Source organism: Lepidochelys kempii, chromosome 4 (assembly GCF_965140265.1).
Source record: "Lepidochelys kempii isolate rLepKem1 chromosome 4, rLepKem1.hap2, whole genome shotgun sequence".
In the NCBI taxonomy this organism is placed as follows: Eukaryota; Metazoa; Chordata; order Testudines; family Cheloniidae; genus Lepidochelys; species Lepidochelys kempii.
This window is the reverse complement of record NC_133259.1, coordinates 88,868,982-88,886,516: the sequence shown is the minus strand read 5'-3', so window position 1 is coordinate 88,886,516 and position 17,535 is coordinate 88,868,982. Positions and strand designations below refer to the sequence as shown.

Sequence of the window (17,535 nt, the reverse complement as noted above, 5' to 3'; positions counted from 1 at the left end):
GGTCGTGGTTCCTCTTTCTCTCTGATTTTGACCAGAAATTCCATCCTGGACCTCATAGACTCGTAAATATTAAGGTCAGAAGGGACCACTATGATCATCTAGTCTGACCTCCTGCACAATGCAGGCCACAGAATCTCACCCACCCACTCCTGCGAAAAACCTCACACCTATATCTGTGCTATTGAAGTCCTCAAATCATGGTTTAAAGACTTCAAGGCGCAGAGAATCCTCCAGCAAGTGACCCGTGCCCCATGCTACGGAGGAAGGCGAAAAACCTCCAGGGCCTCTTCCAATCTGCCCTGGAGGAAAATTCCTTCCTGACCACAAATATGGTGATCAGCTGAACCCTGAGCATATGGGCAAGATTCACCAGCCAGATACCCAGGAAAGAATTCTCTGTAGTAACTCAGATCCCACCCCATCTAACATCCCATCACAGGCCATTGGGCCTATTTACCATGAATATTTAAAGATCAATTAGTTACTTATATGGTCCCATTATCACAGTATCTGAACACCTTACAGTCTTAATATATTTCTCCTCCCAACACCTCTGAGTGGTAGGGAAGTGCTACTACCCCCATTTTACAAATGGGGAACTGAGTCACAGAGAAACTAACTGACTTGCTTAGGGTCCCACAGGAAGTCTGTAGCAGAGGAGGACACTGAACCCAGGTGCCCTGAATTCTGGGCTAATGCCCTTACCACTGGCATTTGTGTAGTTATCAAGCAGACAGTGAGAAGTGGGACAAATGAAGTGGTGTACAGGATAGAGCTGGCTCCCTGGACTAACCCCAAAGCTATCCATATGGACAATCTGAGGGGGCAGTGGGAAGCCTTGCTGGGAGGGAGGGGTAGACATGGGCCAGGTTTTGTTATTATCACAAATCTCTGTGACCTGGGCCATCCTCTTCAGCCATCTGCCTCAACTCCCCAAGGTGATGTGGTATAACAATGGCCCAACAAGGCACCACTGCAGAATATTGTAGCATTGGTACAATATCTATATTCACGTACCTGACGAACATTGGCTTGCAGTAAGTTTCCCAGGTGCTCCACTAATTCAGAAAAAGTAGGTCTTTGCTTAGGTTCTCCATGCCAGCAGTCCAGCATCGTCTGATATCTAGTGGGATAAAACCATGACAATATCAGGGCAATGAGGGGGGCATATTCTACCTACACAGATGCTTGCTATTACCATAAAGCATATTTGCAAGTTCCTACATTTCTGGTGTTGTATAGTCTGGTGCTCTCATCCTTGTTCCTTCTTTCAGTCTTCTACAAAACTCCTCATCAATTTTTACACCAGGATATGGCGAAGCTCCTAAAATGATAACCTTTTTTTAAGAAGACACTTAAAATTCTGGGCCTGATTTTCAACCAAATGATTTGTACATGCAATAACTGCTATTATATGAACAAGTCAGGCAATTAGAGATGTTTGCATGTGCAATTACCCAATTTGCATGTAAAGTCAAAACTTTCAAAAAAAATTTCACTGTTTTTTCAACCAGCTCTATCGTTAAAGTTAGAGGTTCAGTAGCAAATAAAAGTGACTTACCTAATGAAAATATCTCCCATAGCAGAATGCCGAAGGACCATACGTCACTCTGAATGGTATATACTCTGTCAAAAATGGTTTCTGGTGCCATCCATTTTAGGGGTAATCTGGCCTGAAAGCAGTGTAAAAAAATAATTAAACTTTAGTAAGAGACAGGAAAAAGAGAACACTGTTTCCAAAAACAACATGTTAAAATAGAATAGTTAATTCGAATTAAACGTCTCCAACATTTATTCTCCAAAACTTACATCTCCTTTCCTGACATAATCTGGGTCTTTGTAGATGTCTCGTGCCAAGCCAAAATCACAGATTTTGACCACGTTATTCTGTGATAAGAGGATATTACGAGCAGCCAGGTCCCTATGAATGCACTGCAAAGGGAAGAAAACAAGTTTATAGGTTGGCTGTTGTTGAACTCTCTGCTCAGAGAGTTGATCTATTTCACATCTGTGCTGACCTCACTCTCAGAGGCCAGATATTTCTTAAATCCTATTAAGAAAAATAAATCCCAACGTCAACAGAGTTACTGATTTTTAAGTGGCTTTTTTGATGATTGTAACTGACCTGAAAACAAAAGTCTTTCTGAGCCAAGTCCAAACACACATCTGTTTAACCAATAAACAGCCATGGCCCTTGAGGTTAGCCAATTAATTATCCCAGGAAACTGATGCAAAACAGGTTAGGATCTGATTACCACAGATTTACTTTGGTTATATTCAAATCCACATTCCCCATCGCATCTATGATACTTCACCCTTTTTAATATACTTGAAATGGTGAAAAATGTCATATGACAGGCCCAATGTTGAAATTATTCTCTGCTGGAAACAATTAAAGATGGAAAAGTACATCTCTCTATCTCTGCCAGTATGATAGCCGCCATCATGGCCAATGCACCAGGGACTTCCATAGCTAAACTCACAGGCCTCTCTACAGCTTGACCTACAGGCTCTGGAGCTGGGGTCTGTAACCAACGCTCATGCTCTGTAGATCAGGCACAGAGGGGGACATAACACACACCCTACCTGACCGGTAGGTTACACATGCAGGATTGTTCTTATATATTTTTCAGGCCTTGACAAATGCCCTTCTAAATGACTAAAACAAAGGGACTCTCCAATCTTTCCGTGGGAGACTATTCTACATTCTAACAGATACCACCATTGGTCATATATCCAGATATCCAGCCTAATTTTGCCTTTGCATATTACCTAGTATTCCTTGTTTTTATGCCCTGTGCCACCATTAATAATTCCTCTTTCCTTTTGGTGTTTACAGCCTTCAGAATATTTGCGAATGATCAGCTATTGTTTGGCCCAGTTATACAAAGTTAGGATCAAATCCTGATGGGGCATCTGCTCTGGGATGAAATGCAGGGGAAATGTGGTGTTTCTTTTGTGTTAGCAGGTCAGGCGGAGATCCATCAAGGGGAGATTCACAGTGCCCACAAACATGCATCTCTTAGTCTACAGTGTCTCTGTGCAGTGTCATGAACAGGGGCTTCCATCCTTCCCACTGCCCTACAGAGCAATTTCTTCAGAGCAAAGCCTTTTTATTCTAACGTGGCTCTTCTTATCAGGAATTGGTCCCTCATTCCTTTTAATCTTTCCTCAGATGTCATTCCCTCCAGGCACTTTATCATTCTTTTATGAATCAGAGAACAATGAACCTTATACAAATTGCTAACATTCATGTCAATCAAAGCACCTCATATGGGCTGTTTCATTTTGTCATATTAATGGTTCCGACATTTTTTGGAGCAATCAGAAAATGTTGTGGATGGTTGCCAGTCCAATGACAAACCTATCGCTTCCTTCTATGAACCTGTAGCATCATTTTCTACAATGGTTAACCATATGAAAAATGCCATTTCCCTGAAAAGATTCTTACTTTGCGTGAAGCCAAGAACTCCATCCCCCTGGCCACCTGGAAGCTATAACAGATAAGGTCCTCCATGCTCAGAGGGTTCTTGCAAAGGTCTTCAGAAGCTGCTACAAGGAGCAAGATGACAACAATCAAACATGTTCTCTATTTCAGATTTCACCTACGGATGTTTCTTATTTAAAATACATTGTCAAATCCCGTGACCAGTAGTCAGCACTTTACATTACTGTACGAGAGACCCATGTTCAAATCTCAGGCTTGATTATTTGTTTCCAGAGTTTACAAGAGCTGGGAGAGCTGCAAAAATCAGCTCATGTAGTACCTAGTGAAAGCAAAGTCTTGCAGCAATCCCAGTGGATGAGCTAAGAGTGGAACTGAAGGGAGTTCTCATTCCGCCCCCATTAGGGAAGAAAGTACAAAGGTTTGTGGATCATAGAAAAATTGTTACTTGAAGGAGGGAGACATTTAATCTCACACTCTAGCAAACTGGAGGGGTAAGGTCCATAACCACACCTGCTAATGGTCCAGTCCTTGCTCAGTCATGACATCATTAGGATATTTGCTGAGTAGGAACTGCTATAGAATGATCTGATTATAACTCCAATCCCGCTACTGTATAGTTAGGCTTGGGAGGATCAGTAAACACTGATTTTACCATACACACAAAACCCAAAAAAATCATATTTGTATCAATGATAACAGAAATGTACAGCTAGGCAAAGTAAGCAAATGCTACCTGAGAATTTATTAGGGTTTGATTTAAAGATATTTACTTTGTATGTTTTGACAACTCGTGTTTTAAGGCTTATGCAGCTTAACTTTTTGAATCGCAATGTCATGTCCCATGACTGTGCAAAACTTTTAAAAACTTTTAAAATAAACCCTAATTCCTTTGAAATTATACATCAAATAAAGTTGAATTCTGCCGAGTCTACATATAGTTGAACTGTGGCCTCCCTCCAGATGAGCCTGATCAAAGTGCTGAGCCCTAAGGCAGCCCCTACCAATGACAAATGGCCCAAAACTAAGTGAGCACAAATCCTACCTTCTTCTTCCTCTACGTCACTGAGGGATCTCTCCTCCACAAATCCCGAGCTCGTCGAGCTCTGGCTGCTTGTGATGCTATCTAAGCGTCGCTTCAAGTCCGCTGAGATTTCACCAGCGTAGTTTTCTTTCCCCTGCCTAAATCTGGCATTTTTAGTCTAGAAAGGAAAAATAATCAGAGTGTTTCTGAGGCAGACGTGATATTGTACAGTGTATAAATCAGGGAAGTCACTGAGCATCAGAGGGGGAGAGAAGGCGTGGAGGAGGCACTTAACCTGCTTGTGGCCCCCTCCATGGGGGTGCAGCAGCCCTCCACCTTCCTATGTCAGTCAGCAGCACTTATAAGCAGGTGCTACTACATCCTGTCGCTTGCTGAACTAGCATGTTGTCAGGTGACTTCCCCTTCACTCTGTTACTGGATCCCTCCACTCTACCACTCATGCCACTATTCATTCCTTTGCTTCTTCTCTCACTGCAAAGTCCATCCCACCTCCACAAACCCACCCATCTCATTTACCTGCTTCTGCTCTTATGCCACCAAATGCCTCTGGAGATAGGCCTAACCCCATGCAGACTCCCGCCTCTACAAATCCAGTCTCTCCTGCTTCACTTTTGCTCTATTCTTGCCAAACAACACTGCTTTCCATCCTCACGGATTCCCATCCCCATAATCCCCATTGCTTATCTGGAGTAGCATTGTATATCAATGATGAGGTAGAATGAAAAGAAATAAGAAGCGATGGAATGGATAAGACAGAGTCCGTCTGGGCAAAAATTACATTGAGGAAGAAAACTACTAGAGCCTCCCCTGGGATAGTGCTTGGGGTTTGCTATAGACCGCCGGGATCTCATTTGGATATGGATAGAGCTCTCGTTAATGTTTTTAATTAAGTAAATACTAATGGAAACTGCGTGATCATGGGAGACTTTAACTTCCCAGATATAGACTGGAGGAAGAGTGCTAGTAATAATAGGGCTCAGATTTTCCTAGATGCGATAGCTGATGGATTCCTTCATCAAGTGGTTTCTGAACCGAATAGAGGGGATGCCATTTTAGATTTGGTTTTGGTGAGTAGTGAGGACCTCATAGAAGAAATGGTTGTAGGGGACAATCTTGGTTCAAGTGATCATGAGCTAATTCAGTTCAAACTGAATGGAAGGATTAACAAAAATAAATCTGCAACTAGGGGTTTTTGATTTCAAAAGGGCTGACTTTCAAAAATTAAGGAAATTAGTTAGGGAAGTGGATTGGACTGAAGAATGTGTGGATCTAAAGGCAGAGGAGGCCTGGGATTACTTTAAGTCAAAGCTGCAGAAGCTATTGGAAGCCTGCATCCCAAGAAAGGGGAAAAAATTCATAGGCAGGAGTTGTAGACCAAGCTGTATGAGCAAGCATCTCAGAGAGGTGATTAAGAAAAAGCAGAAAGCGTACAGGAAGTGGAAGATGGGAGGGATCAGCAAGGAAAGCTATCTTATTGAGGTCAGAACATGCAAGGATAAAGTGAGACAGGCTAAAAGTCAAGTACAGTTGGACCTTGCAAAGGGAATTAAAACCAATAGTAAAAGGTTCTATAACCATATAAATAAGAAGAAAACAAAGAAATAAGAAGTGAGACTGCTAAACACTGAGGATGGAGTGGAGGTCAAGGATAATCTAGGCATGGCCCAATATCTAAACAAATATTTTGCCTCAGTCTTTAATAAGGCTAAAGAGGATCTTAGGGATAATGGTAGCATGACAAATGGGAACGAGGATATGGAGGTAGATATTACCATATCTGAAGTAGAAGCGAAACTCGAACAGCTTAATGGGACTAAAGCGGAGGGCCCAGATAATCTTCATCCAAGAATATTAAAGAAATTGGCACATGAAATTACAAGCCCATTAGCAAGAATTTTTAATGAATCTGTAAACTCAGGGGTTGTACCATATGATTGGAGAATTGCTAACATAGTTTCTATTTTTAAGAAAGGGGAAAAAAGTGATCCAGGTAACTACAGGCCTGTTAGTTTGACACATGTAGTATGCAAGATCTTGGAAAAAATTTTGAAGGAGAAAGTAGTTAAGGACATTGAGGTCACTGGTAAATGGGACAAAATACAACATGGTTTTACAAAAGGTAGATCGTGCCAAACCAACCTGATTTCCTTCTTTTGAGAAAGTAACAGATTTTTTAGACAAAGGAAACGCAGTGGATCTAATTTACCTAGATTTCAGTAAGGCGTTTGATACTGTGCCACATGGGGAATTATTAGTTAAATTGGAAAAGATGGGGATCAATATGAAAATTGAAAGGTGGATAAAGAATTGGTTAACAGGGAGACTACAGCAGGTCCTACTGAAAGGTGAACTGTCAGGCTGGAGGGAGGTTACTAGTGGAGTTCCTCAGGGATCAGGGATCCTCAGTTTTGGGACCAATCTTATTTAATCTTTTTATTACTGACCTCGGCACAAAAAGTGGGAGTGTGCTAATAAAGTTTGCGGATTATACAAAGCTGGGAGGTATTGCAAATTTAGAGAGAGACTGGGATATCATACAGGAAGGTTTGGATGACCTTGTAAACTGGAGTAATAGTAATAGGATGAAATTTAATAGTGAGAAATGTAAGAATTTTAGTTATAAGCTGGGGACGCATCAATTAGAAGTAACTGAGGAGGAGAAGGACCTTGGAGTATTGGTTGATAATAGGATGACTATGAGCCGCCAATGTGATATGGTCATGAAAAAAGCTAATGCAGTCTTGGGATGCATCAGGCAAGGTATTTCCAGTAGAGATAAGGAGGTTTTAGTACCGTTATACAAGGCACTGGTGAGACCTCACCTGGAATACTGTGTGCAGTTCTGGTCTCCCATGTTTAAGAAGGATGAATTCAAACTGGAACAGGTAAAGAGAAGGGCTACTCGGATGATCCGAGGAATGGAAAACCTGTCTTATGAAAGGAGACTCAAGGAGCTTGGCTTGTTTAGCCTAACCAAAAGAAGGCTGAGGGGAGATATGATTGCTCTCTATAAATATATCAGAGGGATAAATACCGGAGAGGGAGAGGAATTATTTAAGCTCAGTACCAATGTGGACACAAGAACAAATGGATATAAACTGGTCATTGGGAAGTTTAGACTTGAAATTAGATGAAGGTTTCTAACCATCAGAGGAGTGAAGTTTTGGAATAGCCTTCCAAGGGAAACAGTGGGGGCAAAAGACCTATCTGTCTTCAAGATTAAACTCAATAAGTTTATGGAGGAGATGGTGTGATGGGATAACATGATTTTGGCAATTAATTGATGTTTAAATATTCATGGTAAATAGGCCCAATGGCCTGTGACGGGATGTTAGATGGGGTGGGATCTGAGTTACTACAGAGAATTCTTTCCTGGGTATCTGGCTGGTGAATCTTGCCAATATGTTCAGGGCTTAGCTGATCGCCATATTTGGGGTCGGGAAGGAATTTTCCTCCAGGGCAGATTGGAAGAGACCCTGGAGGTTTTTCACCTTCTTCTGTAGAATGGAGCACTGGTCACTTGCTGGAGGATTCTCTGCTTCTTGAAGTCTTTAAACCATGATTTGAGGACTTCAATAGCTCAGACATAGGTGAGAGGTTTATTGCAGGAGTGGGTGGGTGGGATTCTGTGGCCTGCATTGTGCAGGAGGTCAGACTAGATGATCGTAAGGGTCCCTTCTGACCTTAATATCTATGAATCTATGACATTCAACGTCCTCTTAAAACCCATCCCCTTACTTCATCCTCCTCTGTCCCTGCTCTGTAACCAGACATAACAGATTCCTGTTGATCCCCTTTACCCTGCTAACTCCCAAGAGAGGGAGCAGTAGATTGCACTCACCAATATAAAACAGTAAAACTCTCCTTTCCCTGCCCCCAAGGATACAGGAAAAAAACCCTCAGGAAAGTGATACAGTTAAAGAAGGCTCTCATGTAGGAAGAAAGACATATGACCTGCAAACTGCAGGGCACCTCTCCAGAGTTTCTAATCCCCTTAACACTGGCTCCCTCTGGGGCTCTGGGTAAGTCTCCTAGGCAAAAATGTTCTATGTGGAAAATCTAAAGCTATATATATTCATGTACCCCAGAAGTGGTTCTCAAAGGTGATGAACACCACCAACTCCTTCTGAAAAATCAGGCCACTGACAGAGGGGTCCAGATTTAGACACTGGCCTTCATTTCTCTGCTCCATTTTCCCATCCTTAAAACAGGGATCTCAAAAAGGCGCAGAGAGGATTAGTTAGATCTTTGGAGAAAGCTTTGAAGATGAAACGATAAATTGGCTGGAGAAATTGATTTACGAGGAAAGATTAAAAGCGCTCTATATGGATAGCCTGGCTAAACAATGAACAAGGGGGACATGATAGCTGTTTACAGAAGGGTATAAACACAAGCAGGGAGTGAAGTGATTTAAGGTGGTACAAGCTAGTTTGACTAAGAGTAATGAGCTGAAATTAAGGAAAAAATTGGGCTGATAATCAGGAAAAATTCCCTGGCAGATACAGCAGACTGTAGAATAGTCTGCCAAGAAAAATGGTAGATGCCTCCTCTTTGCACATTTAAAGCTTAGAATAAGAAACTATCTATATTGTATGGGCATGGGGATTAACTAGACAACCTGTAATGCCTTTTCTATATTGAACTTCTCTGGTAAATGCTAAAGATTATCATAATTAATATTAATACAAAGATACATCCCCAATAATCCTCAAGCTTTCCACTTAGAATATAAAAAGAGTTTTAAAAATAAAGTTTCATCACTCCTTAGCCTCTATTTTTAATTTTGACGATGACAGCAGACTGTACCTTGTATGGCACAAATTCATTTCTCTTGCTCCTTAAGTAAGTTGACAAGTTTCCAAACTTGCAGTATTCCACAATCACCATAAGTGGGCCTGCATAAAACATAAACCAATTAATTAGAAAGCTATTTATTTCCCAGTTCAGCCCAGCTAAAAATATGTATTCTTCTAAAAATCATTCCACCATCTTTCCAAATACTTTTAAAGAAAATATCCACAATATAGACAGCAAAACTCTGTTCAAAGAAGGAAAGTGACACTTTTTCTGATTAACATGTGGGATGGGGGAAATAACATTTCACGCCAAATTTTTCAAAAAGCAGAGGCCTCATTTTGCATGTGAAAATGTGTATGAATTGTGTGCTTATATTTACACGTGCAAGCAGCTATGACAATACATGCAAATTGGCTCACTGTGCATGCAAATATCCATATACACTGATACTTGCATGCACAGTCATGCAATTAACCACCCAATTGCAGTAAACTACTTTCATGTACTCATAACTGTTCATGCATCTTTGTGCATGGAGCTGAGTCTCCATGTTTTAAAATATTTGGTCCTTAAAGCCCAATTTGCAAACACACACAGGTACCTTAATGAGCTGCCCAAATGTTGTACGCTGATGCTCAGATTGGGTTACTTGGACATTTGACATTTGGAAATGCTGATCTAAAATCCAACTATTGAATATAGGCTTCTTATTTTGGCATCTACAAGTAATAATTGGTCGCTATGTCTACCTTTAGAAAGATTTATGGGATTCTTCTTCTTCCCAGTAATGTACTATAGTTATGGAACTGCGTGAAGGAAATTCTTAGCCTAACTGTATTAATATTAAAATTACGACTGAGTCAGCTTCTTTGGCAAGTTATTACAAAGTTGCTTGTTCTAAATATCTTCCAAACTAGTGAACGATGCTGGCCTTGTTACACCAAAACTGTTACAATTGTAAGTAAAATAGATTTAACCATCCAAATTAGGATCCAGACTCATAATCACCTTTTATCCCCGAGCTGAGAAGAGTGGTACAATTTGTGGTTTTGCTTTAGCCCAATAAAGACATAGGGGCTACCTGTGGCATTTTTGGATCTAGATTCTGATCCCAAACCAACAAATGTGTTTGCTTTCAGAATTCTGTTTCTGGCCTCTCTCTAATTATAAACTATGTTTACTCCTCCTTTGGACAACTACATAGCATTTGAGTTTTTCGTGTGAGGAATATGAATGGTCCACACCATAAAGAAAAATAATATTGTATCTGCACGTAGCATGCCTTTTATCCAAGGATCGAAAAGGCTTTGCTAATGATATGCAAGCATTATTACCCCATTTTACAGATGGGGGAGCTGAACTGAGGTACAAAAGGTAAAGTGACTTCCCCAAGGTGACACAGCACATCAACGACAGAGCTGACAGATTGAACTCCAGCCTTTCCATCCCCTGATCTAACCACTGGATCATGCTGACTCTTATAATGAACAGCCCTGGAATAACTATACTGGAAAATCAGGGTCTTGCTAATGATGGAAACTCAATTCTCCACTAATCAGAAATGGTCTTACTGAATTTGAGATAGTGCCCCCAACCACAGAAGAGACATCCTATACCCAGAGAGCACTGAGGACTCTCAGTCGGTCACTCACCTCCTGGCTTTGTGCAGGCACCAAGTAAATTGACAACATTTAGATGATGACCAATATGAATGAGGATTTTGAGCTCTGACATAAGTGCTCGGTGTTCACTGTGTGTAGCACCCTCTGTAAGGATAAAAATTATACAACTGATCAGCATAACAGAAATAAAGGGTTTTCCCTTTGCTAGCCACATCCATTAGTATTTTGGCATATTGAGTAAATGGTCTTGTAGGTTAACCTAGGCTATGGTTCTCATGTGAGGGTCAAAACATACATTCCTCGTAACTATGCTCTGGCCCTCGTGAGCTGTAGAGTTACAGGTTGGTTTTGCTTTATTTTGGAACAGTTCCCGAATGCTGCCAAAAGGTAACAGGGTGACCAGACAACAAGTGTGAAAAATCGGGATGAGGGTGGAGAGTAATAGGAGCCTATATAAGGAAAAGACCCAAAAATCGGGACTGTCCCTAAAAAATCGGGACATCTGGTCACCCTAAAAGGTAAAATGTCAGACTGGAGAGACAATCAGTGTATTACTGCATGGAATCTTCTTTGCTCTATGCAACATTTTAAGCAGAGTCTGTTGAGTTTTCAGTTACCAGAGGTATAACCATTACCCCATTGGTGTCTGAGTGCCAGGGACTACCACTTGTCCTGTGGCACTAGGTTGGCCCGTGAAAGGGAGGAGGCGGGGCAGGGTAGGGGGCTGCACAGCCTCTCACCCAATCAAAGAGAACAACCACTGGATGATTTGCCAGCATTTTGAACATGCAGAGGAGGCAGCAGCAGCCAATATATTAGTGGGAGGGGCACAGAGCAGCATTCGGCAGATTTGGTGAACGCCAGGAACTTATGTAGGTGGGTGGGGGGGGTCCTCTCTTAATTTGCTGGGGGACCTATCTCATTAATGTTATGTCCTTATACCAGGAGACTTGACAGCATGGCACATAAACAATTAGCTTTATTCGCAGTGCCTGTATTGTGTGACTACTCACGCAGCACTGACAAAACTCCCAAAGTCCTCTCCCATTATTCACTGGTCTCAGTGTGAAACCTGGAATGGCTTCTCTGGGTTCCAGAGTCCTGGGAAGGAGGAATGATTCTGGGAGCTCAGCTTTGTATTTAATGTCAAAACATCCACATCACTGACAATAATATTGAAGAGCTCTTTAAAATCAGCCAAGGAGTAAGCTAGCTGAATAGTTTCTCCGCCCCAGATAACAGCTAAGTCATTGTTTAGGGTTTGAAAGAAAGCTCACACTGTAGGTACAGTATGGAGGTAAACACTGCAGAAATCACACTTGTGTAGGATTACTTGTAGGAGCACATTTAACTTCTGCACCTGAGTAGATCTATAAAGTGATAGTAAAGAAGCTCTAACGAGCAACCTCCTTACAGTTAGACATAAGTTACATTATTCTCACAGCAATTGTTAACTAAACCCTCCTAGGACATGATGTCTTTTTAGGATGCTTTTAGTCTTCATTTTTACCTTTCAGCATTTTTACTGCAACAGTTTTGCAGGTAGCAGTTTTGTCAATTCCAAATGCATCTGCTTCTATGACTTGGCCAAATGCTCCACGCCCAAGGGGTTTACCTGGTAATGAGAAGATGAACAGATTTAGACTTATTGTCAAAGCAGTGGACAAAAGCTAGGCCAATCATTAACCAAATCAACCCCCATGTTGGAAATGATGGTTTGGCACACGGTGGGCTGCGCCTATATAGGTGTGAAAGTGGGGTCAGGAAACACAATAACTAGACCAAGCTAGCTTTTCCTTCAGGATGCGGTTAGGAGAAGCCATGGTCCAGCCATCTCCTGCACTGGCCCAAAGGACTGAGCCATCACAAAGGGAACACCCACTGCATCCTATCAGAGTGTGATGTAGTTCCAGGGGCAATTCTGTGTGTGCCAGCCAGAATTCCTCCGCAGGCTCCCTGTGCAGTGTATTCTTTCCTCAGCCCCCATCCAAAATAGTGAAAGCACACCTAGCTTTAGCCTGTCTCTGGGAAACTCCCACTTGCTGGCATCATAGGGGAGACGTTCACACTGCTCATCCATAGGGACTTCATCAGGATCCATGATGATTGACAAGTAGCCAGTCTTTAGTTCCCCTCCACTGGCCTAGAAAACAATATCAGTTCTAGTCACAAAAATGGTACGTGCTGGCTGGAATGAGGCAGTCACATGTACTAACTTCTCCCTCCTCTGGGTTTTAAAATTTCACAGAAATGCAAGTCCGTAGTTTCCTCCAACTACATCATTATGAATATGAACACAGATCCTTGCACTTTTAATAATCAAAAGCAGTTCAAGCATTTTTTCCTCCGAATGCCTGGTCAATTAAAACCAAATTTCTGCGCCCTCAATTCCAGGCAGGAATGTTATGGTACTGAGAGAAATAATGCGCCTGTTGGTTTAAGAACAATGGAAAGGAACAACACAAAAGAGCCGTAGTCAGTTTTCATTTGTCATGCAAGACCAATGCTGGTGGGACAGTAAAAGAATGGTTTCGTTACCCGTTTAACGGTCCGGAGAATGATTACAAGAAGCAACCAGAAGAACATGGCAATCACTGCAGTCCCAACCAGGATAATGAGCTCCAGGTTCATTTTCTCTTCGGCGCCTGGGGAGAAACAAATGAACGATAGCTGAAAGCATTGATAGCTGAAAGCTTATTGGTTTAGGTCATCAGTTAAAGGACTGCATAGAGTTCCTTGTTCCAAAGGTTCATTTTAAAAGTGCCACATGTAGCAAGCCAACTAAGGCAACGCTTGTTTCTTATAGGTTGGAATATTGGGCCAAGTTCCACACTGAATTACACATTGTGAAACCCCACTCAAGACAATGAGGAATGGAATTTTGCATGAGATAGGTCAGCACAGGATTTGATGCATTGTTTTCTCATAAGCTTTCTGATTCCTACAAATTAGTGCACAATGAAATGGCAGCAAGGATTAGTAAGACTCTTATGGCCAAATTTTGCCCTTAGTTACACCCTTGCATGGTTGAAGACAGCCTTGTTTTGGTGAGGCTGAATGTGCATAATCGAGGGAAGCGTTTGGCCCTTAGCAATTAAGAAATAAAAGGTGAAATCTTAGATTTTAAAGGAAATTGCTATTTTTGAAAACACAAAAGCTAGATGAATGTTGAGCACCCAAAAATGAATAAGTTTTTCTCATGCACAGAAAAAAGTGATTATGCTATGTAGGAAATAAGATGTTGCAAGAATGATCCTCTGTATTATGAAACAACATCTCTATCATTTCTTTAACTTCTTAAACTGGGATATGAAAATATGGACTGTTTGCCATTCTTGTGGTCCTGAGACAATATATCCATGAATCAGAATCCTTATTCCAGGTTTAAGCATGGTACCACTTGAACATTTGATAACAAGCATCAGAGGAATTACTTTCTGTCCCACCCCCATTTCTCAAAGTGTGTTCCTGTACATTTCAGCCCTGGCATCATATAGGTTCTCCCACACAATAGCACACTGGGGTTTTTCCATTATGTTGCCCATGATGAGCTGCATCATGACTTTCTTCACATGAAACAATGTCATAAATGTGTTTCCAGTTTTCACAGACTTGCCTGATCATACCCTGAACAATCACATTTATTGGACCAGCTGAGAGCAAGTATTTACATTAGGGTTATTTACAGATAATTTGCACCCAACAAAAATATGTTGCCCAAATAGATCAACTCCATAACCTAATGAGAACTCAAAAACAACAGGCGATAACTTTCACTAGCTCAGGATAACAGAGTGGCTGATCGCCCTGATTTATGAGACAGAGATTCCTGAAGTATTTAGTGACTATTTTCTTAAACATATAAAGGTAACATACTAATAACTAAAGCAAGGAGCTCCTGATCAATGCTTTTAATTGGCAGCGTCCTTACTGTTGGTGGAAGGCGAAGAGCAGTTTGGTTTTGTCGCAAAATAGTTTGACCACTTGTTAGGGTTTAATTTTCACACCATGTAGTCAGATTTGGCCTGATGGTAATGGAACAAACACTAACTGCCAGAGTGTAGTGCTTACCATGAGAAGTAGCTTCAATCTAGGCACTAAGCCCAACAGTTAGGCCCTGATTCAGCAAAGAACTCACATGCATGCTTACGTTTTAAGCACATTTTAGTCCATACCTATTTGGCAAAGCATGTAAACATGTACGTAACTTTAAGCATATGGTTATGTCCCGTTGACTTCATTGCAACTTATGTAAATGCCTAAAGGTAAGCACATGATTAAGGGCTTTGCTGAGCCAAAGATTATGAACCAGGGTTCTAGACTGGGGAGGAGAGAAACAGTGGTTCTCTCCCAAGCTCCCTCCACATGCTTGCCTCATGGGTGTTTTCAGCCCTAATGGTTGCATAGATGAGTTTGAAAACATGACCCAAGTGTAACCGCTACAATGAGTCTGCAGACAACCTCTGGTAGAGGGAGGAACAGCAGCCACTAGAGTCAGGGAGGAAGCTGCCTGGCCACATACCCACCATCAAAGTAGTGAATGCTGGATGGATGTGAAACTTGGATGGCCTCTGAACTCTATACATTGAAATCCCATTGGTGAGGCTTGGAGGCCCTCAAAGCTATTCTCTTTCCTTTTGGCCTTTTATCTCCACAGGACAGGTAGGGGGAGGTAGAGTGACCAGATAGTAAGTGTGAAAAATCGGGATGGGAGTAAAATATGGCACCTATATAAGAAAAAGCCCCAAATATCGGGACTGTCCCTATAAAATCGGGACATCTGGTCACCCATGAGGGAGGGGATGTGAGAGGGTACCAGCAAGTGCCATCCACTCATGCCACCAAAATGGGACACCATTCACTGGAGATTGTGCGTGATCCTTCCTCCTTTCCTCCCCTTTCTTAGATGTCTTGACAGCAGTGATTGTTGAGCATTGTTATCAGCATTGTTAAGTATCCTCATTAATACCCACTGAGGTGTGCCAGGCTCTCTGCAGACTCAGATGCAGGTATTATTGTATTGATTTGCACTCACTCTATGTTTTCAGGTTTTTTTCTGCCACCATAATGGCCAGCTGTGATTTCATAATGAAAGGTGTGATTCTGGAGACCAAGATATCTGCCTCAAAAACCAAAATCACTGGGTTGCCAGCGTGGTGTGCCCTCACCCACTTCGAGCTTGATTAGGAGCCTTATCAATAAATAAATCTGATCCACTTTGGCATAAGGAAACTTTCAGCAAAAGCACTGCTAGTACGTTTTCAAAACTGTGACCAAGACATGATGCATAGGCTTCCTTTTTAGCAGTTATCATTTCAAGCACAAATAAATAAGAGAAGCAAATCTGTACTGACCTTCTACTGCAAAGAAAGTTACAGCTTTTTTGCATCCGAGGACATTGCAGGCAAGGCAAGTGTAGAGACCTCCATCTTCTTTCCTTACCCTGCGTATGGTTAGAGTTCTGTTCCCATCTTTCAAAACAATACCTGAAAAAAGGATTTTTTCTTAATACTGCTATTTGCGTTGGCTTTGGCTGTTGTTAAGAATTCAATAGTTGCAATTTTTTTTTTTTTTTTTGCGTACACAACCCTCACACAAAGAAAAGGAGGACTTGTGGCACCTTAGAGACTAACAAATTTATTTGAGCATAAGCTTTCGCGAGCTACAGCTCACTTCATCGGATGCTGTAGCTCACGAAAGCTCATGCTCAAATAAATTTGTTAGTCTCTAAGGTGCCACAAGTCCTCCTTTTCTTTTTGTGAATACAGACTGACATGGCTGCTACTCTGAAACCCTCACACAGTGTATAAAATAAACAGGGCCACATTCTGCCCCCACTCCGCACTTGAACTCTGCATTAAAATCAATGGGGAGTCCTTTGTAAAACACACGACAGGTGAAATAAGTCATACTGAAGGAGCAGTTCCTCACCTGAGTCTTCAACAAGGGTTTCATTGCTTTTAAACCATGTGATGTGTGGAGGAGGAATTCCATTTGCTGGGCATGATACTTCTATGGTTTCACCAAGGTTTGCTGTTTGATTCTCAAGGCTCTCTACCAATGTGGGGGCCACAGGCTCTGTTTGCATGAAAATAAAGTTATTGAGAGTTTCCAAGTACAATCATTTTTGTGATGCCTTAGCACTCGCTGCTACTTTACAAGTTTGAGTCACTAATGTAGTCCCATGGCCTTACTGTAGTGGCACCAATCATGGTGTTCATGGAGAGATCGTATTTAATCTTCCCTGATACACAAGACAAGGACAATAACTAAGAAAACATTATAAGGAGAAGTCCTTTGTCTTTTACATGAGTCTGGTCTCCATCTACAAGAAGGGTGATATTGATGGTGCTTGAGGCTCAGATTCAGGAAAGCATCTGTATTCAGGACTGCCCATAAGCATGTGTTTAAGTACTTTCCTGTATCAAGGCCTAAGTTGCCAAGCCAGGACTGCAAGACCTCTATGCATCCAAAGCCAGCCACCGGCATTGTTTTTGCTGAAATGCCGCCTCGCTTTTATAACAATTTTAAAGCATGACCACAGTTGCAAACCCAAAGGTTCAGTCACACCTTAAGTCACAAGTATAAACAGATCATAGATGTCGGTGTTTTGCAAGGCAAAACCA

General features: G+C 41.6%; 1 protein-coding gene across 3 annotated transcripts in view; it reads right to left on the bottom strand.

The window, feature by feature from the left end:
- KDR (kinase insert domain receptor) overlaps positions 1-17,535 on the bottom strand; it is a 42,434-nt gene that overhangs the window by 6,477 nt on the left and 18,422 nt on the right. For 2 of the 3 annotated variants that reach the window (XM_073342012.1, XM_073342014.1), the window contains exons 14-26: positions 16,841-16,987; positions 16,264-16,395; positions 13,448-13,554; positions 12,917-13,052; positions 12,420-12,524; positions 10,940-11,053; positions 9,297-9,385; positions 4,491-4,647; positions 3,452-3,552; positions 1,810-1,932; positions 1,562-1,673; positions 1,225-1,324; positions 1,018-1,123 (exon numbers count right to left, since the gene is read on the bottom strand). In XM_073342012.1, the coding sequence (XP_073198113.1) occupies positions 1,018-1,123; positions 1,225-1,324; positions 1,562-1,673; positions 1,810-1,932; positions 3,452-3,552; positions 4,491-4,647; positions 9,297-9,385; positions 10,940-11,053; positions 12,420-12,524; positions 12,917-13,052; positions 13,448-13,554; positions 16,264-16,395; positions 16,841-16,987 (1,529 nt within the window). The remainder of the gene's footprint in view (positions 1-1,017; positions 1,124-1,224; positions 1,325-1,561; positions 1,674-1,809; positions 1,933-3,451; positions 3,553-4,490; positions 4,648-9,296; positions 9,386-10,939; positions 11,054-12,419; positions 12,525-12,916; positions 13,053-13,447; positions 13,555-16,263; positions 16,396-16,840; positions 16,988-17,535) is intronic. The other variant, XM_073342013.1, reaches the window with a different exon arrangement.